This window comes from Ursus arctos, unplaced genomic scaffold (assembly GCF_023065955.2).
Source record: "Ursus arctos isolate Adak ecotype North America unplaced genomic scaffold, UrsArc2.0 scaffold_19, whole genome shotgun sequence".
Lineage (NCBI taxonomy): Eukaryota > Metazoa > Chordata > Mammalia > Carnivora > Ursidae > Ursus > Ursus arctos.
The window spans coordinates 47,318,713-47,346,594 of record NW_026622863.1 but is presented as its reverse complement, the minus strand read 5'-3'; the positions used below and the strand labels follow the sequence as shown (position 1 = coordinate 47,346,594).

Genomic DNA, 27,882 nt, shown 5'->3' with positions numbered 1-27,882 from the left:
CCTTCACCGGTTCCCTCCAGGAAGCCTGCCCTGATTTCAATCTCATAATTATTTAATGTCCCCCCCCATATAAGTTTGTTGAGGGTGGGATCAACTCTCTTTTTGCCAGTGCATCCCCTCCAGGAGGCCCTTCTGAGCCCCAGGCAGGGTCAGGTGACCTCTCTGCATTCCCCCAGTCCTTTGGGCTCCTCCATTCCAGCCCTACTCACTTTGGGTTCTACCTGTCTGGGGATGGGTCTGTCTTTCCCTCCGGACCTTGAGCCCCAGGAGGGCAGGGCTGGGGATTTGTTGGTCATTACTGTGACCCTAATAATACTCAGCACAGGATGTGACCCAGAGCAGATGCCCAGTGCTTGTTAAATAAATGATAAATGGAACAAACAACATTATCCATTGACTAATACTTTGCATAACATTTGGTTTTTGTTTGCATCATCGCCTCTGCATACACAGTCGACCCTTGAACAGCATGGGTTTGAACCACGCAGGTCCCCTTATACATGGAAGGTTTTCAATATAGTACAGCACTATAGATGTATTTTCTCTTTCTTACCTCCTCCTCCTCCTCTTCCACCTCCTCTTCTCTTCCTCCTCCTCTTCTCTTCCTCCTCCTCCTCCTCTTCCTCCTCCTCCTCCTCCTTCTCCTTTTTTTTAAGTAGGCTCCATGCCCAGCATGGAGCCCAGCATAGGACTTGAACCTACAATCCTGAGATCAAGACCTGAGCCAAGATGAAGAGTTGGACACTTAAGTGACTGAGTCACCCAGGCACTCCAGTCTTTCATGTGATTTTCTTAATAACATTTTCTTTTCTCTAGCTTACTTTATTGTAAAAATACAGTATATAATACATAAAACATACATGATATGGGTTAATCAACTTTATGTTATTGGTAAGGCTTCCTACAACAGTAGGTTGTTAGTAGTTAAGTTTTTGGGGAGCCAGAAGTTACGTGTGGGTTTTTGACTGTGTGGGGGCCTGATGCCCCTAACTCCCGATTGTTCAAGGGTCAACTGTATTGGAAAAAAAGCACATATGTGTCTGAGAAAACAACTCATTCAGTCTGCGGAAAGCATGAACTAGGTGATCACTGGAGTCAGGTGCAGAACATCCCCTTCCCCTCCCCCTCCCCCAGGCTGTAGCCCAAGAGCAAAGACCACGGGTACATCAGTGGGCAGTCACTGTCTGCAGGATTCTGGGCTAAGGGTGTCACATACATGAGCTTATGTCATCCTCACAACAGTCCTATGAGGCTGGCATTGTTGCCAGCCCACTTTTGAAGAAAACTGAGGCCCGGGGGGACAGGTCAGTGTGGGTGAGCCAGGCAGTGGTTTTGCTGGATTCTGTATCCATCCCCCCTTCACAGAGAAGCTGGCCCACCCACCATCACAGCCTCCAACTTGGCTCCTCTGGGAGTTGCAGGACTCTGTTACCCTGAGCTGCCAGTCCCCAAGCAGTGATGCCACCTTCCAGTGGTTACACTGACGAGGAGCCTGTGGTGGGCAGTGAGCAGCTGGAGCTGTCCCTGGACCAGTGGGAGCTGACCATCCACCCATCGAATATGTGCTGGGTACTGACATAGACCATAGCCCCTTCCCTCAAAGAATGTAAAGACAAGTGTGTCCTGGACTGATATGGGTCCTTACTGGTGCGAGGCCAGGAACCCTGCCATCACCAGCCTCACTGAGCCCTTGCCCCTTAGTGTCATCTGTGAGTGCCCATCTCATACCTCTTGCCTCCATCAGGGTCACTCCCCAAAGACCCACCTTGCCGGGCAGATTGGGCTGTGGGGTGCTGGACCCAGGGACACATGGTGGGGTTATAAAGGTAGCAACAGCTGTAGATGCCCATGTCTTTCTAAAGCCTAAACTGGATCCCGGCCCTCTCCTCCTCAAATCCCTTCCATGGCTCCCTAGTGTCCCCAGGAGGAAGTCAAGCCTCCTCAGCTTGGGCTACAAGGCTCTGTTACCTCTCAGAGCCTCGTTTCTCACTACTCCTTATGTCCTGCCAGCAGTTTCCCTAGCACACCATGGTCTGGTTGATCCTCAGGTTTTTGCACATGCTGCTCCCTCTTTCTGGCAGGTCCTCTCCCCCACTGTTCTCATCCTTTGCCTAAATAACTCCTCCTCACTCTTCAGGTTCTGGCTCAGGCGCCCTTTTCTCCAGGAAGCCCTCCCTTCCTCAGCCTGGGTCAGGCACCCCACCCCACTCAGCCTACCCTTGGTCATTGCTATCAGGGAAAACCTAAGACAGTGCCTGGTACATGGCAAGTGCTCAAGAAACGTTTTCTGAAAAGATGGATAAATCTATTTATTCTCAGATATGTGTCTGCCTCTCTCATGGGCAGAGATGGTGCTATGTTAATATTGGTTCATTTGTCCACTCCACGTATAATGATGAAACATCGAATATGTGCTGGGTACTGACATAGACCATAGCCCCTTGCCTCAAAGAATAAAGACAGGTGCTGAGCCCACTGACCCAGAGAGGGGAGGTGAGTTTCCCAGGATCACACAGCAAGTGAGAGCCCAGGGAAGGGACCAGGTTGAGGGTGAAGGACAGGTCCCGGCAGAGACCCCAGGTCCCTGGTTGTGGCTCTCTTTGGGAATTTATTTTGGCTGCTACAGACGGTCCAGACATGCCCACAGTAACCACCACTGATGTCAGCTTCATAGCTGGTTCAACCCCACCCTCTCCTGCTCTACTGCGTGCAGCCCTCCGGGCCAGTACTCACTGATGATCAGTGGGAAATCAGGGCCCCCTGGACAGCAGGTTTTCTTGGCCACCATCCACCTGGGCCCAGCTGAAGTCTACACCTGTGAGGCCACCAACCTTGCCACAGGCAACTGCAGTGCTACAAACACACTGATTGTCATCCCTGGTGAGAGGGGAGTCTGGAGGGAACTTGGGGAGCCTTGGGAGCCCACTCACTCCTACCCCAGGTCATTCCACAGAGACGGAAGGAGTTTGGTGGGAGGGGATACTCATGGTCATAGAGAAAGTAAAGGGCTGTGACCACAGGCCTTCCTCCTCAGCCCTTGAGTTCCTGAATTTCATCCTTCATCTTAGGAAAATGCCCTGAATCTCTGGACCTTGAGTTTCTGTCCCTCAAGGTTTTAGCTCCAGCCCATAGGTGATTAATATCACCTCCTGATCAATCAGACCCCATTCTTTTATTCATTCACTTATTTATTAAGTACTTAAAATGTTCCAAACACCGTTCTCCCATGGGGAGTCAGTGAGTGCCATCTCCAGCGCCCCTCGCTTGCTCTAGGTCTGGGGCATGGAGATGGTAAGGTTGAATGAGGAACAAGGGAATGGACTTCCCTATTTGTGTGTGTGTGTGTGTGTGTGTGTGTGTGTGTGTGTGTGTGGCAGGGAGGGAGGAGGCGACAGACATTAATGGTGGAAAGGCTGGTGTGAGTCATACTGTGGAGGCCTCCAACACTGAGTCAAAGACTTGGGATTTTATCCCTTTGTTATGGGGAGGCAGGGAACAACTGTACCCCTAATTCTGCACCCCTTCTTCATGGCAGATGAAAATCCTTTCCCTCTGTGTTCCCTTCCAGATCAGGGTGGCTGTGTTTTCTCACCTGAGAAGGTAAGTCAGGTGCTGGTTATTGCCGATAGGGTCAGCAGGCGCACTGGAACTGGTCTTGGGGTGGGGTGCAAAATGAAGGAAGTGAGGAAGGAAGAGCTTGGAAGCTGCTGAAATGCTCTGGAGATAAACTCCTGCACCTTCCTGTCCTCTGCCCTGCAGAAGAAGCTCAATGCTGGGCTGGAGGACCCAGGGGCTCCAGATGTGGGCGGCATGAGCAGGGGGCCCACTGGCTGGTCCAAGGGCCCCCGTTGACCCCAGTCCCCCTTCTCTTTATCACCCTCAGAAGTTATATGAAGAGTGAGAGCTTTGAAGGGGTTGGGGAAGGTCACTGCAGAAAGTCAGGGGAAATCGAGGCAGCTCCTTTTCAGCCTGTCCCAGCCCTGGCCATTCACTTAGAATACACGCCCTGGATGGTGTGAATGTGACTCCATTGGACGGTCAGCTCCATGGAAGCAGAGCCTTGTCTGTTTTGTCTGCTGTTGGGTCCACAGTGCCTGGAACAATGCCTGACCCATGGTAGATTCCTGATATATGCTTGTTGACCAGTTGAATGAGTGGATAGATATTCTTAGGACTGCAGTGAGGACTGGTGCATAGGCTTTCAAAGCAAAAGGACTGGATTGGGAAGATGTATCACCATCCAACACTGAGGGCTTTTATCTGGCGGGATTCTCCCACCACTGTTTGTGGCTCTTCCGTCCTCTTGTCCTTGGGCTTCTAGGCTCAATCCGTGAAGGCTAAGACGTGGGGAGGGGTAGCATAACATAGAAGCTGAATCACTAAGTTATATGCCTGAAACTAATGTCACATTGTGTGTCAGCCTAACTCAAAAAAATTCTGAAAAATGCGCCCCCATTTTCACCTATGAAACTGTGCAAGTTAGTGGTGTGTTTTTATTTTTTTGGTTTTTGTTTTTGCTTTTCTTGTATTGATGGCTTGTCACTGTCTCTCAGTGGTGGTGTTTTCAAAGATAATAGGATGGTTGAGTGTGAGGTCATTTCAAACACTGAGTTGTAACCTTGGTAGTGGACAATTTGACATGTGTAACAAAAAGCCTTGAAATTCGACCCACTCATGTGTCCGATCATAGCTGTGTGCAAAGTCAGAGCTACAAAGGTGGACATTGTAGCTTTCTTTCCTTTTTTAAAAAATGGAGGTATAATCCACATGGAACATTGTATTAGTGTTGGGGTGTACAATACAATGATTTCATCTACGTATATAGAGGGTGCAAAACGATTACCACCATAAGGTTAGTCAGCATTCACGACCTGACGTAGTTACGAATTCTTTCTTTTAAGATGCAAATTTTTAAGATCTACTCTAACAACTTTCAAATATACAATTCAGTCAGTATTAGTAACCGTGGTATAGCTTTCTTCCTTAATATAAAAATAATCAGAGCTAACGGGAGCATTCAGAAGTCCAACAGTATGGTGCTAGCTATTTTGCATCTATATCTGCAGCCATAAGACAAAGTTACTGAAGAATGGTTCATGACATGGAAAGATGTACCACGTCTGTTTTATTCCTCATCTTTTATCATGCTTGTGAACATCTTTTAATGTAGATAAATATTGTGCTCCAATTTTACTTCTCAGACTTGTAAAATGTCCCATTGAGTGGATTTACCACAGTGTATTTCGAGAATACTCAATTTAGGCTGCTTCCCCACCTTTTTGTCCTCTTTCCATAAACAATGCGTCCATGATTTGCCCAGAGGCAAATATTTTCATATATCTACAATGATTACCTTAAGATAAATCCAAGAGGAATTGTGAGGTCAAAGAGAATGCATGTCCTTTGACACGTCCCGCCCAGAAAACCTGCTCCCATATACACTCATCCTCGCCAGTGCTAGCTGCCGTCATTTAAAAATTCTCAACCACTGGTTTTCAAACTCACTTTGTCCTTTGTTGTCTCCCATATTGGTCAGGTGATACATGCTTGTTGACCCTCTCTGCCCCTCCACCCACTTGCCAAGCAGACCTCAAAAAACAAAGATCAAGGTGACTTGAGTGTCCCTTCTGCAGGTTGCTTCCTCATCCACCCCTAGACCTTTGGACCCCAGCTGTGGAAACTGCTTGCCAGGCAGAATCTGAGGCGAGAGGAAGCCACCTTTTCCTGTCCTCTTGTTATCACTTGTTCCGATAAAATCACGTCTGTGATCTTCGAGGCTGTTTGATGCCAACACCTCCATACCAGGCTGCAGGTGCCTAACAAAAATTAATCCAGAAGGGCGCCTGGGTGGCTTAGTCGTTAAGCGTCTGCCTCCGGCTCAGGGCGTGATCCCGGTGTTCTAGGTTTGAGCCCCGCATCAGGCTCCTCGGCTGGTCGGCTGGTAGCCTGCTTCTTCCTCTCCCACTCCCCCTGCTTGTGTTCCCTCTCTTGCTGGCTGTCTCTATCACTGTCAAATAAATAAATAAATCTTAAAAAAAAAATTAACCCAGAGACCAGGCTCGTGCCAGTGGCCTGTAACTCCACTTGCAGCCAACACCATATGCCTCAGGTGGCACAGAGGACCTCTGGGACACATGGAGGCTGTCCCACCTGTCCGAGGGCACACGGCCACATTCCTCATCAACAAAAGCAGCGCACGCTGCTCTTTCTGGCCGGATAGCTGGGTCATTGCAGGGTCTGCAGGAACCTGCAGAACTTTGAGACCCCAGCCTGGTACTGGTGGACCCTGCCCCAAATCTCAGGCCCTCTTCCCAGGTTCACCTCCGATACCCTGGGCACTCCTCACCCTCACTGGGCAGTCTGTGCACAGAGCAGCAGGAATGATGGGCTCTCTTTGAAGATGAGGAAAATACAAGGACCTAGCAGTGGGGAGGGGCTTCTCAGACACGCTTGCTCTTCCTCTAGACCTAGACTCCAGTTGGAAGAAGTCAGAACAACAACTAGATCATCAGGCCATCATGAAAACACGGCGGTCTCCTGGAGGGTCTCTGTGGAGGTGGTGGGCTTTGGAAATGGCTGTCTCGCAGGTAACCGCTCCATGCTCACAGTTTTCTGGTTTTCTTCCCCCCACATCTTTGCATCTTCGGAAAACAGCCCTTCATTGTTCAGGTGCTCATGCCCCCGAACTCAAAGTCTTCTCTCATTTTTCCCAGATGCTCTCTCCCCGCCTCATATCAGCCAGCAAATCTTATTGGCCTCAGGATCTCAGACTTCACATTCCCAGTTTCCTCCATTTTGGTTCAAGTCACTGATCTCTCTTGCCTGGACTGTTGCGGTCACCTCCTCACTGCCTTGCTTCTGCCTTGCCAGGGGTTGCTGCATGTAGCTGTACATACAGCTGGGAGCACTGTGGGTGTTACCTGTAACATGCAGGGCAGCTCAGTCCTGGGAGCTGAGCAATGTGGCGACTCTACCCTTGGACTCCAAAAGCAGCCAGAACAAACACTTCGGAGCATAAGGCACACATCGTGTTACCCCTTAGCTCAAGTCCTCCAGTGGTTCCGTAACTCGCTCAAAACACAATCTTTTTTTTTTTTTTTAAAGATTTTATTTATTTATTCAACAGAGATAGAGAAAGCCAGAGAGAGAGGGAACACAAGCAGGGGGAGTGGGAGAGGGAGAAGCAGGCTCCTAGCAGAGGAGCCTGATGTGGGGCTCGATCCCATAACGCCGGGCTCACGCCCTGAGCCGAAGGCAGACGCTTAACCGCTGTGCCACACTTAACCGCTGTGCCACCCAGGCGCCCCTCAAAACACAATCTTTACAATGGTCTACAGGAGCGGGCAGGAACTGTTCCCAACTAGGGCTAATACTGCCCCCTAGTGGATATTTGGCAACGTGCGGTGGGTTCATTCTTTGGATGCCTGGAGGGAGCTTCTCGTGTAGTGGAGGGCCAGACGTGCTAAACTACTTGCAATGTGTAGGAGAGTCCCACATGATGAATAATTGTTAATAATAATAATAATAATAATAATAATAATAATAATAATAATAATAATAATAATTCTTACCACAGTTGCCAATAGTACCTATGTGATGTGCCTCCCTTACCTCTCTAACCTTAGCTCCTACCTCTATTCTTTTCATTCACTCAGCTGCAGCCACACTGATCTTTCTGTTATTCCCTTGAAACAACACCCTCACTCCTGCTGCAGGGCCTTTGCACACGCTCTTTCCTCTTCCATTGTTGAACTCCTATGAGTGAGAATCTAAAAGGGGCTAATTCCAGTGTTGAATGCCACCAAGTGGCCCCTGCGATAGGGCCCCTTGCCTCCTCCCTCAGCCGTCATGATTTCCTGCAGTGAGCAGGTGTCTGCCCAGCCAGCCATCACTTCCATTCCTCCCCAGGCCATCGAGGAGAACAACATCACCCTGTCTGTCCAGGGGCTCCCTCAGAATCTCATCTCCCGCAGGTGGTTCTAAGGAGCAGCCACTGCCCTGGTTACCTAGATCCTCATTTTTAAGTTCATCAACAATGACCATACTCCAGCACCAGCCCACACTGGCTAGAGACAGGTTACCTAGATGCTCATTTTTTTTTTTAAAGATTTTATTTATTTATTCGACAGAGAGAGAGACAGCCAGCGAGAGAGGGAACACAAGCAGGGGGAGTGGGAGAGGAAGAAGCAGGCTCGTAGCGGAAAAGCCTGATGTGGGGCTCGATCCCGTAACGCCGGGATCATGCCCTGAGCCGAAGGCAGACGCTTAACTGCTGTGCCACCCAGGCGCCCCCAGATCCTCATTTTTAAGTTCATCCACCATGACCATACTCCAGGACCAGCCCACACTGGCTGCAGACAGCAGTGCTGATGGTTCCCTGACTATCACTGGCATGTGAGTGTCGATGACGGCATCTACACCCTGCAGCTCATCTCTTTTGATGGGACCAGTGGCCATCATGCTGTGCTACTTGTCTCTGGTCAGGGCACTCCTGGGGGGAGGACTCTCTGGTGACACAATTCTCAATAGTTAGCATTTATGAAGTGCTATCTGTGTACCTGGTACTGTTCTATACCCTCTACAGATGGGATGTGATGGGCTCCTCACTACACCTTTTAGACTAGATTAATGAATAGGGAAACTGAGGGTCAGAGAGGCTTAACGACATGGCCAGAGGCACCCATGAAACTGGGATTTGAGCCCAGTCTCTGCTTAACCCTAAAGTCCTTTTTTTTTTTTTTTTAGGACAGCATCAGAGTGTTATTATATATGAGTAAGATACTGTTACTCCCTCCCCTTTGTTAAAGTAACACACTTGTTATCTCTTGTCTTTTTGATAATAAGGGCTGTTATTTATATTTTATAAAAGTGTGATGCCGTTCAGTGCCATCAGGGATGTGGAAGGGAGCACTCCCAGGCGTGGCTGGTGTGAGTGCAGGGAAAAGCCTTTTCTGAGGGCTGTTTGGTGTTCTCTGTCACAAAACGTTTCAATGTTTTATTTGGGAATAATTTCAAATTAATTGTGGCAAAAATAAAAAGTACAAAGAACATCCACGTCCCCCTTACCCAGATTCATCTATTGTTAATATTTACCCCCTTTCTCATTTTGTGCTCTCTGTCTCTCTCTGTCTCTCCCCATCTCCATCTGAGAGTAAGTTACAAACGTCACAACGCTTTACCCCCAAATACTCAAGTGTGTATTCCCTAGGAACAGGGATATTCTCTTACATAAACACACTATGGACTTCATAAATTTATAGCAATGCAATACGTTTACCGAATCATCCCTCCATATTCCAACACTGTCAACACAACAGAGAGTCCTTTATAGTGTATTTTCCCCCCAGCTCAGGACCCAGTCTACAGTCAGGAACTGCATTTTGTGTCCTGTCTCTTCAGCCTCCTTTAATCTGGAATTTTCTCACAGCCTCTCCTTATCGTTAATAACATTGATTTTTTCTTTTAAAAGAATATACCTCCCCCTTTATGAAATACATTTCTCATTCTATGTTTGTCTGATGTTTTCTTGTGATTAGGTTGAGATTAGGTATTCTCATCCAGAACGCTGCGTGTGTGATGCTGTGTTCTTGGGGGCATTGCATTTGGGGGGGGGGGCACCGCATTTGGGGGGGGCACCATGTCCATCTGTCCACCATTGGTGATGTAATTTTGCCCAATTACTCCTCTGTATAATTACTGCTTTTCTCCTTCCTCCCTTGTAATAAATAAGCATTCTGTGGGAAGACACTTTAAGGCCATGTCCTGCTCCTCACCAAAACTCCCTCTGAGGTTTGGCATCCATTGATGGTTCTTACTTTGAGGTCTTTACGAAGACGGTTGCAGGTGATGATTTCCTGAGTCCAACACCCTCAGCATTGACCAGTCAGCACTTGGACTTCTTCAGTAAGCAAGATCCCTCTCCCAGCTCTCTTTTGTATCATCTAATTTATTTCCTTCCTCCCTCCCTCCCTGCCTTCCTTCCTCCCTCTCATCTGTTACCTGTCATCTATTGTCTATCTATCTATCATCAGTATACACTCATGAATTTCTTTTTTAATGGTTTATAACTCATCACTGTACTTAATATTTTGGTGCTTAAATTATTCCAGATTTGGCCAGTGAGAGTCTCTTTAATTTTCCTGTGACACACCCATCCTTTTAAAGCACTTCCTTCCTTGCTGGCATAGGATCTTTTAGGCTTATGTTGTGCATCTCCTGCTCCACTTCTGGGTATATTATGCAAAGAAAACAAAAACACTAACTTGAAAAGATATTTGCATGCCTCACCATGTTCACTGCAGCATTATTTACAATACCCAAGATATGGAAACAACCCAAGTGTCCGCTGATGGGTGACTGAGTACAGAAAATGTGTAAATTATGTTGCACTTAAAATTTCTGTTTCCATGTTTTTTATTGCTAGTAGACAGGAATGCAGTTGAATTCTGTATGTTGATCTTGTATCTTGAGACCTTACTGAACTCACTTGCTGGTTGTAGGAGTATTTTGTCTTCGTTTTTTGTGTGTCATTTAGGATTTTCTTCATAGACCATCATGCCACCTATAGACAGAGACAGTTTTATGTCTTCTTTTCTGATATGTATGCCTTCTATTTTCTTTTCTTGACTTATTACATTGGCTAGAACTTGTAGTACTCTGTTGAATGAGAGTAGTAAGACCAGAGATCATGACTTGTTTCTAATTTTAGGAGGAAAGAATTCATTCTATAAGCATCAAGTGTAATGTTAGCTGTAGTGTGTGTGTGTGTGTGTGTGTGTGTGTGTGTGTGTGTATGTGTATAAGTAGATACCCTTTTTCAAGTTGAGGAAATTCACCTCCATTCCTAGATTTCCGAGAGTTTTTATCATGAACAGATACTGAATTTTCTCAAATGCTCTTTCTGCTTCAATTTATATGACCCTGTGATTTTTCTTTATTAGCCTGTTAATATGTTGGATGACATTAATTAGTTTTCAAACATGAAACTGGTCTTGGATCTCTGGAATAAACCCCACTTGGTGATGGTGTTCAATTCTTTCTATATATTTCTAAAGTCTATTTGTTAATATTTTGTTAAGAATTTTTGTGTCTGTATTCATGTGGAGATATGGCCTGTAACTTTCTTTCTTTGTTTTAGTACCATCTTTGGTTTTGGTATCAGGGTAATATTGGCCTCATAAAATGGATAGGGAAGTATTTCTCCCTCTTCTATATTCTAGAAAAAATTGTGTAAAATTGCTGCTGAGTCTTTAAACAGTTGGTAGAACCCTCATGCAAAACCACCTGGTCCTGGTGATTTCTTTTTCTAGAATTTCAAATTACAAAATCAGTTTCCTTAATTGTTATAGGGCTCTTCGAATAATCTGTTTCACATTGGGTTACTGATGGTAGGTCATGATCTTTGAGGAACTGGTTCATTTCCTCTAAATGGCTAAATTTATGTGTGTAGAGCTGTTTGTCATATTCCCTTATTTATCCCTCTGCTGTCAGCGGGGCCTGATGACATTGTAAATGTGCTGTTCAGTTTCCAAATGTTTGGAGAATTTGCTGTTATCTTTCTGTTAGTTATTTCCAGTTTGAGTCCACTGTGGTCAGAGAACACACTACACTGTATGATTTCCATTTTGTTAAATTTGTTGAGTCTTATGGCCCAGGATATGGTTTATCTTGGTATATGTTCCATGAATGTTTGAAAAGAATGTGCATTTTACTGTCATTGGGTGGAGTGTTCCATAAGTATCCAGTAGATCTTGCTGGTCGATGGTGGTGGCGTGTCCTGCCCTATCCTTGCTGATTTCCTATCTAGTTGTTCTACCAGTTCTTGAGAATAGTGCGGGGCTATCCAACTCCAATTGTGGATTTATCTATTTCTCAATTCAGTTCTATCAGTTTTTCTTCACATAGTTGTCAGCTTTGTTATTTAGTGTGTACACATTTATGGTTTCTGTCTTCTTGCTCTTTTATTGTTATGTACTGTCTCTGTCCCTGATGAATTTATTTACTCTAAAGTCCACTTTATCTGATAATAATATAGCCACTCTGGCTTTCTTTTGAATAACGTTTGCATGGTGTATCTTTTCCCATTCTTTTATTTTCAAGAAGACATTCTATTGTATTTGAAATGAGTTTCTTGTTGGTATTATATAGTTGGCTTATTTAAAAAATACAGTCTTGGGGCACCTGGGTGGCTCAGTCAGTTGAGTGTCTGATTCTTGATTGTGGCTGAGGTCATGATCTCAGGGTCATGAGATGAGATCAAACCCTGTGTCGGGCTCCACACTCAGTGCAGAGTCTGCTTGAGATTCTCTCTCTACCTCTGCCCCCCCGCTCTCTCTCTCTCTAAAATAAATAAACAAACAAACAAGCAAATAAATAAATACAATCTTTAAAAAAATAGTCTTCATTGTAAATTAAGACTCTCTCCAGTTTGCCATTTATTTATTTATTTATTTATTTATTTATTTATTTTTAAAGATTTTATTTATTTATTTGACAGAGAGACAGCCAGCGAGAGAGGGAACACAAGCAGGGGGAGTGGGAGAGGAAGAAGCAGGCTCCCAGCAGAGCAGGGAACCTGATGCGGGGCACGATCCCAGGACCCTGGGATCACGCCCTGGGCCGAAGGCAGATGCTTAATGACTGAGCCACCCAGGCGCCCACAATTGGCCCTTTTATAAACAGTGTTGTCCTAGATATCTGTATAGCTAATTCTTTTTTTTTTTTTAAGATTTTATTTATTTATTTGACAGAGATAGAGACAGCCAGCGAGAGAGGGAACACAAGCAGGGGGAGTGGGAGAGGAAGAAGCAGGCTCATAGCGGAGGAGCCTGATGTGGGGCTCGATCCCATAATGCCAGGATCACGCCCTGGGCCGAAGGCAGACGCTTAACCGCTGTGCCACCCAGGCACCCCTGTATAGCTAATTCTTTGCACATGATTATGATAATTTCATTAGTAATAATTATAAAAAGTGGAACCACAAGGTCAAAAGGTATACATATTTTAAAGCTGTTAATCTGTAGTGCCAAACTATCTTCAAATAAGATTTTTATGAATTTATAACCTGATGTAAGAGTCTTCACCTGGGCTCTGCACTTGGTCCTCAGAATAGCCCATAAGCACCTGAAATTAGATGCAAATGTATGGATGTATGTTTTCTGGGGAGAGGATCTGGGATCCACTCTTCAGTGGAGTGGGTAAGTCCTTGTTGTGTGTGTGTGTGTGTGTGTGTGTGTGTGTTCCGTCAGATTTGGGGCTGGTACCAGGTGTGTTCACTTTGGAATCCACAAAGTCAGCAGTGGGTGTTTCCAAGGTCCTAGGGTGGCATTTCCTGCCACTGATAATTCCTGGGGCTCCAGATCCCCTCTGGTCCTATTACCCTCAGTTTTTCTTTTCTCCTCCCCAGAGAAGTGACACCAGCCCGGGGAGGCAGCAGAGCACATGGACTCCTTGAATTTGACATGTATCTCCCCAAAACAAGGATGTGATGATCCGGTGGTTTCTGAACGTCGAGCTGATTCAGGAAGGGGATGGACCAGTGATCTCTATGGATGGCAGGGCCCTCACCATTCCCACAGTCACATGCAATGACTCTAGCGCCTACCACTGTGAGACCAGGACCCACCTGGGGTCCAGGCCCAGTGGAGCCCTTGTGGTGGGTGGGGCCTGCGAGTATGGGTTTCTCTGCCCCATTACAGACCCATCTCTGAGACATAGGGTACCTCCCTCTCAACCATCCACTTGTTCATCCACTGTTTATAGGCAAGAACAGGGGCTGTGTAGAGCAGGGGCTCTAAAGAGTGACTGGATTCAAATCTGGGCTCTGCTCTTTTTTAGCTGGTGACCTTGGGCAAGTCACTCCACCTTTCTGTGCCTCAGTTTCCTCATCTGAAAAGTGGGAATCACAATAGTATCTACCTCAGTGGGTCCTTGTGGGGATTAGAGTTAGTTCACATAAGAACTCAGAACAGTTCCTGGCACATAAGTACTGTTCTCTCCCAAGTTCATCCACCATGTTTTCTCGGGGAGGGAAGGAGCAGAGGGAGAGGGAGAATCTCATGCAGGCTCCACGTCCAGCTCAGAGCCTGACGTGGGGCTCAATCTCATGACCCAGCGATCATGACCTGCACCAAAATCAAGAGTCCAGCACTCAGTCGACTGAGCCACCCAGGCGCCCCCACCATGTGTTTGTTTAACAGACACTTACTGAGCCTTTATTAGGTACCCAATTAGGGACTTGCAGACTCATCCTGTCTGAGGTCCAAAGTCAGATAGAGACCAAGGACTTAAATTTCCCAGAAATTCCAAACCTTAGAACACCAATATTTGCAGAACCGAGAGGACTTTAAGATACCTTTCATTCTACAAATAACAAAACTGAGAAAGGGGAGGGGCTCAGCCACAATCTCACAGTGTTGGGAGTAAAGACAGAGACTTGAACCCAGCTTTCTCCCCCTCCCTCTCCTCCCTCCCTCTTGAAAAATATGAACTCCGCCGGATCCTGAAGGTTACTCTAGTTGATGCAGTGAACATGACAGACCAGCATCCCTGTCCTCGTGGAGCTGAAGTTCCTCAAGGGGCAGTGAGGGACACAGACACAACAGTGAGGGGGCTGCTGCAATAGTTGGTTCGGCCATTCATTCATTCATTGGACAAACCTTCAGGTCGTGTCACTGTGTGCCCCCCTCAATGTGTTGGGCTTCCAGTCCTGAGCTAAATGCACAGTCCGGTGGGGGGGGGGACAGTGGTCCTTACACTCCATACTCTTCCCAATTAGGATGTTTTTCTCTTGCTCCAGATGGTCCTGACACCCCCACCGTGACCTCACCAGACCCAGATTGTGTGATTGGTTCCAACCTCACCCTAGTCTGCGTGGCTGACTCCCAGCCGCCTACCCAGTATGTGTGGAGCATCGGTGGGCTCTCCGGGCCTGACGGCTAGACCCTCTTTACTCCCATTCTCTCCGGGGCACACTCGGAGGTCTACACCTGCAAGGCCTCAAACTCCATCTCCAGTTTGCACAACAGTGGGGATGCCAACATCCACATCTCAGGGATTGTTACGCTCTGAATGTTTGCGTCCCCTACAAATTCATATGTTGAAATCCTAACCCCCAAAGTGATGGTGTTGGGAGGCGGGGCCTTTGGGAGGTGATGAGGTCATGAGGACAGAGCCTCGTGAAGGGGATAAGTGTTTTTATAAAAGGGGCTTCAGAGAGATACGACACAGTGAGAACCAGGAGGAGGGCCTTCTCTAGAACCTGGCCATGCTGGCACCGTCCAGAACCATGAGATATAAATTTCTGTGGCTTGTAAGCTACTTTGTCTGTGTTTCGTTATAGCAGCTCCAACAGACTAAGACAAGTATGATGCTAGGTTTGAGGGTTATTGGTTAAAAATGAAATCCCCAGGGGCGCCTGGGTGGCACAGCGGTTAAGCGTCTGCCTTCGGCTCAGGGCGTGATCCCGGCGTTATGGGATCGAGCCCCACATCAGGCTCCTCCGCTAGGAGGCTTCTTCTTCCTCTCCCACTCCCCCTGCTTGTGTTCCCTCTCTCGCTGGCTGTCTCTATCTCTGTCGAATAAATAAATAAAAAATCTTAAAAAAAAATGAAATCCCCAAAATTCAAAATAGAGAAAAAAATCAAGAGATCCTTCTCTGCCCCAGGATTTTATTGGTGGAGATAGGTTTAATTTTGTTTTTAGGATCCTTTTCTTGGCTGTTCCACTTCTCTATACATTCAGCAAGGTTTTTCTAACCTGTGCTACGCAAAATAAGTTTTTACATTATTTTTTTTAAAGATTTTATTTATTTACTTGACAGAGAGAGTGAGAGATACAAGCAGGGGGAACAGCAGAGGGAGAGGGAGAAGCAGGCTCTCTGCTAAGCAGGGAGCCCAATGTGGGGCTCGATCCTAGGACCCCAGAATCATGAACTGAGCCAAAGGCAGATGCTTAACCATCTGTGCCACCCAGGCGCCCCAGGTTTTTACACTCTTAAACCAACAAACTGACTCTTAATTGTAGGGGTTGCTTTTTAAAAATATTGTATGCTACCTTTTCATATATATGGATTTTTAAAGATTTTTTTATTTATTTGACAGAGAGATGGAGAGCACAAGTAGGCAGAGCGGCAGGCAGAGGGAGAAGCAGGCTCCCTGCCAGGCTCAATCCCAGGACGCTGGGATCATGACCAGAGCCCAAGGCAGATGCTTAACCACCTGAGCCACCCAGGCGCCCTTTTTCATGTACTTTTAAAAGATTTTATGTATTTATTTGAGAGAGAGTGTGAGAGAGCACACGAGGGGGGAGGGGCAGAGGGAGAGGGAGAAGCAGACTCCCCGCTGAGCAGGGAGCCTGACACTGACACGGGACTTGGACTCAGGACACCCAGGATCCTGAGATCGTGACCTAAGCCGAACGCAGACACTTAACCCACTGAGCCACCCAGGTGCCCTCTACCTCTTCATCTTTTAAATAAATTTCACAAAATTATAGGAAAAGTAAAGTATACAGATAAGCAAGGAGAAAAAACGTCTATAGTTAAGCCTCCCAGAGACAATGATGTGGCTTTTCTAAGTCCCTTATTTTAGTAACTACATTTAAATATATGTATTTAAAGATTTATTTATTTGAGAGAGAGAGAGAGAGAGTGAGCATGAGCAGGAGGGAGGGGCAGAGGCAGAGGGAGAAGCAGACTCCCTGCTGAGCAGGGAGCCCTGATGTGGGACTCAACCCCAAGACCCTGGGATTATGACCTGAGCCAAAGGCAGACGCTTAACCAACTGAGCCACCCAGGCGCCCTAAATATATGTATTTTAAACAAAAATAGTATCATACTGTATTTGCCATTCTTTTACCTCATTTTAAACTTTAATCTTCTAATCTTTAATAGCCTTCTATGCTTTTTTTTTAAAGATTTTATTTATTTGACAGAGAGAGACAGCCAGCGAGAGAGGGAACACAAGCAGGGGGAGTGGGAGAGGAAGAAGCAGGCTCCCAGCAGAGGAGCCTGATGTGGGGCTCGATCCCAGAGCACCAGGATCACGCCCTGAGCCGAAGGCAGACGCCCAATGACTGTGCCACCCAGGCGCCCCGATATCCTTCTATGTTAATATAGAGCCACATTACATCCTACATTTGGAGTCTTTATTGAACACATACTGTATGTTCAGTGTCGAAGGTAAAGAAAGGAAAAGAAAAGGAAGAAAACCCCTATAATTCCAGAGATGACCACTGCTAATATTTCGGTATATCCTCTTATAGAGTCATTCCCTGTGCCTATTATAAATTAATAAAGACATGTGTGTATTTTCTCTTACACAAGGAGGATGTACTATGCATACTGTTTTGCAACCAGCTTTTTTAGTTTAACAAAATTTCATGAATATTGATTTAGAACAACACACATGGATCCACAGTGCAGCTTTTAGTGACCACAAGTCTTTGCGTGATGGGTGTGGGGTAACCAGCGTGGCCAGTGTCCTGTGGCAGAGCTTCTAGGCCCCTCCTGTGGGCTTTGTCCGGTCTTTCCCCATTCATGTGACAAAATCTTCTAAATACTGAGTTTTTAAAGGGCCTGGGCTGTTCTGCTTTACCTCCAATTTTATGTTTATTCAGTGTTTTTAAATTTCCAGAAAATATTCACCTCTAAGAGTCATACCACTCTGATCTCTTAAAAATAGGTTTATATAGTAACATTGTGTGTCAACTATACTTCAATAAAAAATGTAAAAAAAGTACATAATTACATAAAATCTAGAAGAAATCATATCAGGTTCTAGGCCTCCATCGTCTTTGTGGAGTGGGGTTCACTGGTGTATACCAGGGGACGACTAGAATTTACCAGAAGGAGATTTCTCTTATTTCCAGATCAGGAGTTTCCCATTCACCCTGTGGGTTTATCGGGAAAGAGATGGGCATCTGGGGGCCAACGGGGGGTCTTGGAGTCTCTCTCTTTGGAAGGGAGGAACCCTAATTCAGAGCTGGGATTGGGGAAGGTAGTCAGGATCGTGACGGGCAGATTGGAGATGCAGAGTCCGGAGAGTGGGAGGTGGTGCCGTTTCACGGGTGAGCTTCACAGGCAGTGTTGTCTCTGGTGAGGCAGTGGGCATAGAGAGAAGGGGCCAGAGAACAGAGAATTAAAGCATGTAACCCACAGGATTTGGTGACTGATTGGGTGTTGGAGGTGAGTCAGGGAAAGGACGGCATCCAAGAGGATGTCCAGATATTTGAATTTTAGAGAAAAAAAAGAAATTGGAGGGAGGGGGTTTTGCTGACCCTGAGTGAGGAATCGGGTGTCCCACAGCCAGAGGAGGCTGAGGCATTTCTGGGTTGTGGAAGTCAGACAGAAAGCTCCTTCTGTGGGTAGGGTTGACCAAGGTTTGGTTTCGTTTCATGTTGTTTCATTTCTTTTCTTTCTCTTTCTTTTTTTCTCTTTCTTTCTCCCCCCCTTTCTTTCTTTCACAGTGAGGGCAAGGATTTTATTAATAAATGATACTGATTAATTAGATCTCTATATGGAAAAATAATTTTCGTCTCTACCTAACTGCACACAAAATTTTCAATTCCAGATAGATCACACATGTAAATGTGAGAGATAAAACAGGTAGTGACTTCTTTCTAGATATGTCTCCTAAGGCAAGGGAAACAAAAGCAAACATAAACTATTGGGACTTCATCGAAATATTGTGTAACATTTCTTACTTCTGGCCAATAATTTCCTTTAAGGTTTCTTATTTTTCAGGGAGGTGGAGGTGTCATCCGCATTGTAACAGCCTCCAAGACCCTGCCCAGAGGTGCTACATCCTTCCAAAGTCAAGAGGAGAAACTGAGGCTTGTGGCAGTGGCTGGCTATTTCAACAGATCTGAGGTTATTTGCCTAGTAGAGTAGAGGATTGAGACCTCATGGTCTCAACATGGCTGCCTCAACTCTAGATATCCGGCCCTCTCACTACATCACAGCGGTAAGCAGAACAGATGCCCACGCCCCAATCTGTGACTATGTTACAAATCTGTGGCTGTGTTTCGTGACTTAGCAAGAGGAACTTTGCAGATGTAATTAGGGTCACGTACTTCAAGACAGGCAGGTAGCCTGGATTACGCAGCTGGGCCCAGTCGAACAACACAGCCCTTCAAAGCAGAGAACTTGTTCCAGCTGGAAGCAGTAGAGAAATGCAACAGGAAGAGAAGCCAGAGAGATCCCAGGCGTAAGAGAGGTTTGTCGTGCGTTGCCGGCCCTGAAATGCAGGGCTCTCATGCAAGGACTGGGGGGAGGCCCCGGGAACCAACAAGGGAACGGGGACCTCAGTCTTAACAGCTCCAAGGAACTGGGTTCTGCCAACACTCTGAATGAGCTGGCGAGTGGGTTCTTCCCACTCACGAGGGGCCCAGCCGGGGACACGCTGATGTCAGCGGGGAAGCTTGCAGAGCCAGCCTGAACTTCTGACCCGCAGAACGGTGACATGATGAATTTACGTTGTTTTAAACCGCCGAGTTTGTGGTGATTTGCTGTGATTGGTTAAGGCAGCAGTAGGCAACTCACACAATTAATCAGAAAGATTTTATTGATTTATTTGAGAGAGAGCATGAGAGGGGGGAGGGGCAGAGGGAGAGGGAGAAGCAGGCTCCCCGCTGAGCAGGGAGCCTGATGTGGGGACAGGACCCTGGGCTCATGACCTGAGCCGAAGGCAGACGCTTAATGACTGAGCCACCCAGGCACCCCACACAGTTATTTAAATACAGGAAGCAAGGGATGGCTCTTTGGGACCCCGCCTCCATTTTTTCAGAAGTGAAGCAATTCTCAGGAGCCTCCAGACACGTGCTTGATTCACCTTGTCACTTCCTTCAAGTTGTTCCTTGAGACTTGGTGGGTCTCCCAGGGTTGCCCTGCATCCTGCACGTCCAGCATGCTGACCCCTTGCCCTGATCCCTCAGGTCACGCGGCACTTTCTAACATCATAAATGATTCAGTTATTTAATCACGTGTCCTGCCTGTTGTCTGTCTCCCTCTGCCTCTGCCCATCCTTGCATAAAAGGTGATTTAAGGGTATTTGTTTTGTTTGCTGGTGTGCTCTGAGCACCTAAAACAGTGCCTGGCACAGAGTAGAGCCAAATAAATCTTTGCTGAGCGAACCGGGCGGGGGGCAGCCATAGAGAGGTGGTATGGGGTGGGAGTCCCGCGTGAGGCTGGTAGGTGAGGGTGTGGAAGCAGGAGGGCCCTGGGTATATTTTCACCTGTCAGAAACAAAGCGAAAGTTGTACAACAGGGAGGGGCCCAGAAGTTCCTCTTTCTTGTTGGGGCAGGACAACACAGAACGTGCCCTGGGGAGGGTAGGGAGGGGATTCTGGGAGAGAAAACCCCGCTCCTGTATGAAAGGGCAGATTTGGGAAGTCCACTCCAGTGGCGGCTCTGTGCTCTTGGGTGGGGCAGAGGTGAGGGAGAGGAGAGGGCCCCAGGATGGGAGTGGACTGAGCAGAGGAATCAGGAGGGAAGCCCGGCCAAGGAGTGAATGGATAGTCCGAAGACCCAGGAACCCCGGGAGGAACAGGATGGAGAGATGGAGGCCTTGAATGCCGGCTGGCATGCACAGGTGCGCCCGGCACAGGGAGCCGCAGACAGTGGGAGAGTGGTGAGCTGATGAGGCCACAGGCGTTGATTGAGCTGGGTGTACAGAGCCAGAAGCCACGTTAGGACCTGGGAAGGCAGGACAGACGGAGCCAGGTAGACCAGGACATGTGGCCTGATAGGCCGTGTGACCTCAAGCAAGTCGCCTCCCCCTCTGTGAGCTTCAGTGTTCTTAACCACGAGATGGAATGCTATATCCTCTAACCTACGTGACTTTCCATGTTTTTAAACATTTTATTAATTTCTTTGACAGAGATCAGAAGCAGAGCAGAGCGAGAGGGAGAGGCAGGCTCCCCGCTGAGCAGGAAGCCCGACATGGGACTCGATCCCAGGACCCTGAGGTCATGACCTGAGCTGAAGGCAGCCGCTTCACCGACTGAGCCCCCCAGGCGCCCGACTTTTCATTTTTCCTTCGCCTATATCACTTCCTGATATCCCACATAACGTACCTAGTATGCTTATTGTTTATCGTCTCTCTCCGCCCTGGAACTGGATTTTCTGTCCATGTTGTCCCGAGCACGCAGGGTAGGCCCAGGAGGTGCTCAGGACACGTGTGTTGAATGACTGAGTGAGTGCACACTTCCTTGCAGGGGCTGCCGTCATCACAGTCACAGCACCTAGTGGAGATTCACACGTCCGTGCCAGGCACTGTGCCAGGCACTTGCCCAGCATTAAATCCTCTCATTCTCACAAACATCTGCACAGACGCCCCGGTCTGCAGATGGGACACGGAAGCTCACAGGTGACGTAACTGTCCAGACAAACCACAGCTGGGGCGTGGAGGACTCAGGCCCAGCCTCCCACTCGGAGCCGCAGAGCCTCCAGAGAGGCAAGACCGTCCGCACCCCATCTTAGAGCCGAGGAAAGTGGTCACGAGGGAGGTGGAGTGACATGCCCTGGGCCACACGGTTGGCGAGTGGTGGGGCCAGGGTTTGCATCCCCGCAGTTGGTCTCCAGAGCCAGTTTGCTCAGCCATGTGCATCCCTGGAGCAGACACTGGGTGACTGCCTGTGGCATGAAGGAGACCCAGACGGGCAGCAAGCTGAGGCAGCTGGGTGACCGAGCTCTCCTCGTGATGCCGCAGTGCCTCTCTTGCCCTAGGGAATCATTTTAGAGTTTTCTCAGCCTGACCTTGAACCACCTGCCCTCTCACTTCCTCTTTTCTGGAGCCATCTGAACTTTCCTCTGTGCCTCAAGCTCAGCAATGTCCCGCATGCTGCCCTCTCTGCCTTCCAGACTCTCGCCTGACCCATTCCTGCATCTTCCAGGTCTCAGGCTTGCTGTCCTCTCCTCCAGGAAGTCCTCCCTGACCTCTAGTCCAGGTCAGGCACCTCCTCTGGGCCCGCCCAGCCCAGCCCAGTGCACGCTGGGTTGGCACTGACTGGGGACAAGCCCGTGAGCTCATGCTAGCAGGGCTGGGGATGTCTTAGTCACTACTGTGTCCCCAACACTACTAAGCACAGGGATCAGCACAGAAGAGGAGTTCAGGGAATATCTGTTAATGAATGAGGGAGTGAATGAATGAATGCATACATGGATTGATGGTTGTTAATGGTTGTTCCCTGGTCCAGTTGATCACCTCCAGTCTTCTTGGTCTGTGTGCTCCCAAAGACCATCATCTTGTCTTGCCCATAGGGAATTAAAAAAAAAAAAAAGCTACTCTCCTGTATTGAACCTTTACTGTGTCCCCCGTCTCAGCTCAGATGTCTGCTCCTCCAGGAAGCCCTCCTTGCCCTTTCTCCCCAGGCGGGGGTCAGGTACCCCCTAGGGTTCTCCCAACCCAGCTCATTCTGTGCTTCCTCCTTTGTGTTTATGACCAGTATCATTTCAGCTGACGTAATATTTTCAGGCTGTTCATGGTGAGCTTGGTACCGAGCTTGATTTTATTAAGCTCTCAACAATCAGGAGCCACCATTATTATTTTGCTCTCATTACTATTGACTATCATTATCTTGGTTCCTGGTCTCCTTAACTCTAATATTCTCCAGTTGACTCCCTGGCACCCCTTCTACCTGGATTGCTTCTGCATCCTGGCAAAGAGGCAGGGAGGGGGCCTTAGGAGGAGGGGGACATAATTCTCAAGGGGATTCAGGGCCAAAAGACAGGGATTTCTGTCTTCTTTTCCATCCTGGTGGAAACCCCAGGATTCCTGGGGCTCTTGTTCTCTGTGCTGGACAGAGGAAGGAAAGAGAGCCCTGGGGTGGAGGGGGGAGGTGGGTCCAAAGTTCCTCCCTGGCGCCACCACCCGTCTGTCCCAGGAGCCACTGTCATCACAGGTTGCCGCAGGGCAGAGGGGAAGAAGAGGAAGCTGGAGGGGTGCAGCTGGAGTGAAGACAGTGTCTGTGTGTGCAAGCCAGGGCACGCTGGTCAGGTGCCAGGACCCATGGGGCTTGCTGACTTATGGGGCCACCACTGGGCGGTAATCCTGCTTGCAGGTGAGTGCAGTGCTCCCTTCAGAGGGGGCTGGGGATGGGGTGTGTGTGTGTGTGTGTGTGTGCGCGTGCGTGCACTCGCGTGTGTATCCGCAAAAGAGAGAGAGAGACATAAAGAGAAATCGAGAGACACACATACACAGAGAAATGAAGACAAATACCAAAGAGATTGACAAAGGTAGAGAGAGACCAGAGATAATGACATATACAGAAAGAGATGGAATTAGAGCCACAGAACCAGAAGCCTAGACAGAAATAGGGGGACAGAGAGGCAGAGAGTGAAAATGAGAGGAGAAACTGTAGCAGAGGGAAGAACAGGGAGGGACAGATAGGAGAGAGGAAGACAGAGAACAGACAGAGACAGCAGGGCAAGTGTACAAACGCAGAGAAATAGATTCAGGAGAGTCGTGGAGACAGCGAGAGAGAGCCAGAGAGAGAGGCAGGGAAAGAGCTGGAACGTGATGCTGAGAGGAGAAGACGGGCAGAGGGAGGATGTGCCAGCCCCGAGTGGCCAGGTCACACCTGTCAGGACAGGGGATGGATGTGACATTGATGCTTAGAGTCTCGGAGGCAGAAGGAAGAAACTAGGCTATTTTGATAAGAAAAAGCATTTTGGGGGCAAAGAAATGATTTTGCAATATGTGATGTGCAAAACTCAGCCCTGCTTTGCTGTGTGGCCCTGAGACCGGCTCTCCGCCCTGGCTGACCCTGGCAGGCTGCAGGGGCTCCAGGGTTCCCCGGAGGGGCTGTGAGTTATCAGCTTCTCTGCTAAGTTTGCTTTGTGCACAGAAGGCAGGACCCTGTGGGGAGGAGGCGGGAGGGAAGGGGCCAGGTAAAGGCTGTCTGCTGAGGGAGATTTATCTCGAATGGGTGTGATGAGACCCACCGTTGATGCTTTCACTCGTAGTATTTCTTTTGTCCTTATAATGGTTACATGAGGTGGGAACTGTTATTACTCCATTTTACAGATGGGGAAACTGGGACTCACAGGACATTACCTGCCCCCAAAATATGACAAAGCTGGGATTCACAGGCAGACAGTCAGGCTCTAAGCTTGTGGACTTAACCTCTAGCAGTATTACAGGCAGAAAATACAAACATGGCAATAATAATAATGACTGAGCACTTACTGTGACTGTTTTAAGCACGTCACATCTGATATCTCATGAAGCCTCACAACAACCCGATGAACTAAGTTAAGTTCTATTCTCCCCATTTTGCTGTTGAAGAAACTGAGGCTCACGAAGAGAAAGCCTCTTGCCCATGATGATAGACCTAGGAAGCATGAGAGTCAGTATTTGTTTCCAAATATCCTAAGAGTCCATGCCCTTAACCACTGACTGAGCAGGGAACCGGGTAGGGCTCGGCCAGACCGGAGTCCAGTGAGGGCTGGAGAGAAACATAGCTGCTAGCCTCTGGGAATTGGTCTGAGAGGAGGGGTGGCGGGTATCAAGGTCAGCTGCACATGAGCATGGCAGCTGGAGGTGGGGGGTCCCCACTCATGCCCACGGTCTCTTCAAGCCTGAATGTAGATTGGCCAAATGGAAAACCAACAACTCTTGCTATCTTGTTCCCTTTTCCTCCCGGGAGGGAAATCTCCACTTGAGGGCAAGTCTGCGGAAGTACCAAAGGTTAATTCCCCCCACCAGAGATAATAGAAGTTCCTGTTTATTAGGGATCAGCTCTGTGCCCATCCCTGGGCTCACAGGAGGAATTTTGGTGTTAAGAACACATTCCTTAGGCGCTGGCAGGCCAGGTTCAAGTTTGGCTTCTGCCACTGAACTCAAATGGTCTCGGAAAGGGACTCCACCTCTCGGAGCATCTCCTTCCCTCTGTGTGGAATGAGGAGACCGGTCATGTACCTCCTGTAGGGTGAGCATTCTGGGAGGGGGCACAGTGACCCTCGGGGGCCCCATTACAGCTTGCTGCTTGCCAGTGTTCATTACCACGACACAGCCACCCTAAGATGCAGGTGATATTATGGCCATTCTACAGCTGGACAAATTGGGGCTCAAGAAGATTACAAACATGCCACAAGTCACATGGTCAGTGAGTAATGGCTAGGAGTCAAGCCTTAGGGGTGAAGTGTCATGTCCGTGACCTAGACCTCCCTCTATGAAGACCATAACTGAACCCCCCGCACACACACCTCTCCTTCTCTGAATGCCTCTTCTCTCTTCCCCGCCAGCCTCACTTTTGACCATGTGGAGTCTGCCAGCTGCAGCCCAGCTCACCCTTGCTGCCAGCCCACTTAACATCACCCAAGGTGAGAAGGATGTTGTTCTGTCCAGGTCTGGGACCCCAGACTCGTGGCCGATTCAGAGACATGGGCACAGAAAACAAGGCTATCATTTTGATGCCTGCCTTCATCCTTAAGCACCCATCAGGATTCCATGCCCAGAGTCCCAACAGGACAAATCTGATTGGCCCGGCCAGGCTCTGGCAACAACCGGTCAGATCAGTTGTATTGGGGGCAGGGGTAGAGGGGTGGCCTGTGGTTGTGGGTGGAAAGGTTGGCTACGAAGTGGGCAGTGGGATCTGGCTGGCATCCCAGTTACAAACGTGATTCTCCTTACAGCTGATACTAATTGACCCACTGTCCTCAGATCCTTCTGCTTTATTTGTCCAAGCCGCTTTAACGAGGCTCAGAGAGGGGAAGTAAGTTGCCCATGATCACACTTAGAATGAGCAGCAGATCTAGCATTTGAGTCCAGGCATTGAGCTCCCCTGTCTTCTGGCAATTCCGGTCCAGTCTCTCTGGGTCCCTCTGGAGCTACGTTTTGCTTGGTCCTCCTCTGTCTCTGCCTCTGTCTCCTCTCTATTTCTCCCCGTGCAGAACTGCTGGCCAGGCCCACCATTTCAATCAGCCAGGACACTGCCATAGAGCAGAGGGGACAGGTGACCCTCTTCTGTGACACCAAGAATGCCAATGTCACCATCCACTGGTTCGCCAACGATGTCCCCCTGGTGTTCCATGAGCGCATGCTGCTGTCTACAGATGGAAAGAAACTCACCATCCTCACTGTGCGGCGGGAGGACTCTGGGACTTACAAATGCAAAGCCGAGGGTTTCCGCCAGGTCCAGAGCAGTGACCCCACCTTCCTGACCGTGAACTGTGAGTCCCTGTCTGTTCTCCCCAGCTCCTCACTGATACCCCTTTCTGGGTAATTTCCTCTAGTCTCACAGCTTCCGATACCACTGAAATGTGGACTTGTCTACCCTTGGACTCCAGATGTATAACTAACTCCTTGTTGTCTCTACTTGGACTCTACTGGAAACATCCAAGTTAAAATATCCAAAACTAAGTTCCTTAACCTTCAGATGTTTGCTACAAAATCTTGCCTGGGTAGGGGCAAGGAAAGAGCATTTGCTGGTATGCTTTAGATGTGTCTTACGATCCTACTTTACCCAGGGAGAAGGCTGACGTTTAATTTCCATTAGACTCCTGTATCTCCTTTGTAATTGATCCAGAGCTTGGGTGGGGAGACGAGAAATATTAATATTTATTGACTCCCGAGGTCTCCCTAAGAGAGCCGTTGCTGATGTGATCATTACTGCTGTGATTGTTCTTGTCCTTCCAGATGGTCCTGATCCATTTGAAATCAAGTTGGATTCTGGTGTATCCAGCGGGGAGGTGGTTGAGGTGCTAGAGGGCTCCACCATGACCTTCTCTGTGGAAACGCAGTCTTATCCACCTGCCGTCCACTCCTGGTTTCTCAACAATAACTCGGCTCCATTTTCCACCACGAGAACATTCACCATCCAGGCCATGTCCACGGAACATGAAGGCATGTATAGGTGCTTGGCGTCCAACAACGCCACCCACCTGCTCCGCCTGGGGGCTCTTGAAGTCCGAGTCCTTGGTGAGTCTCTTTGCCCTGTTCCTCTCCTTCGTTCCTCTGAGAATCAGAGCTACGCCAATATCCCAGAGGTTCAGGGGGACCCAGAAGAGTGGGGATTTCTTACGTGGCTGGAGGCAGAACAGGGCTCTGACCACAGAGAAGGACCCGGCTCCTGGCTCGGCCCATCTTCCACAAGACCTTGTTGGCTCTCTGTGGGCTGGCCGTTCTTTGATTCTCCGAAAGCTGGTGGGGGGCTGATTCTCTATCCATACAAACACTAACACAGTAGTCACACATCTCAACACAGAAATAGTAACCACATATGCACAGCACACTCACACACATGCACAACACACACAAGACACACGTAATTCACGCACAATGAATACACCACAACCAACACACAACATGCATGCAAAGCACACACAACATGCATACAACACATAACGCAGCATTGACCTACATCACAAGCTTACACAGACCCCAACACATGCAAGCAACACACTCACACATACACACAACACGTGCCACACACGGGATATACTCACGTAAAACACAGACATACGTATCGCACACACAACACATATACCACAAACAGCACCGCAAACACACATACACTGTTGTGTAAAACATACATGCATGCAACATGTAACACACACACAACACACACATTACAGTCACTCGACACCCTCACATACAACACAGAAAATACACCACACACTATGCATTCGATACCCTCTGCGCACGTACACACTGACACACGTTACACATACTCAGTATCTACATACCACACACACAACACAGTCACACACAAAGCGTATAGAACACCATACAACACATGTGCGTAACACATACGATACCACACACGACATACACTCATATGCAGAAAATATACACACGCAATACACACTCAGTGATAGTCACAAAACATCTGTACAACACACACAAACTCATACACACATGTCCATACACCGCACACTCACCA

General features: G+C 48.1%; 1 protein-coding gene across 3 annotated transcripts in view; it reads left to right on the top strand.

Moving 5' to 3' along the window:
• CEACAM20 (CEA cell adhesion molecule 20) overlaps positions 1–27,882 on the top strand; it is a 55,025-nt gene that overhangs the window by 13,546 nt on the left and 13,597 nt on the right. Inside the window, exons 2-6 of one of the 3 annotated variants that reach the window (XM_044378157.3) lie at positions 16,933–19,864; positions 20,877–23,058; positions 25,244–25,321; positions 25,892–26,170; positions 26,637–26,918. In XM_044378157.3, coding sequence (XP_044234092.1) covers positions 23,007–23,058; positions 25,244–25,321; positions 25,892–26,170; positions 26,637–26,918 — 691 coding nt within the window. In that variant the 5' untranslated portion in view covers positions 16,933–19,864; positions 20,877–23,006. Of the gene's footprint in view, positions 1–16,932; positions 19,865–20,876; positions 23,059–25,243; positions 25,322–25,891; positions 26,171–26,636; positions 26,919–27,882 lie in introns of those variants that run through there. The other 2 variants (XM_048223784.2, XM_048223782.2) reach the window with 2 other exon arrangements.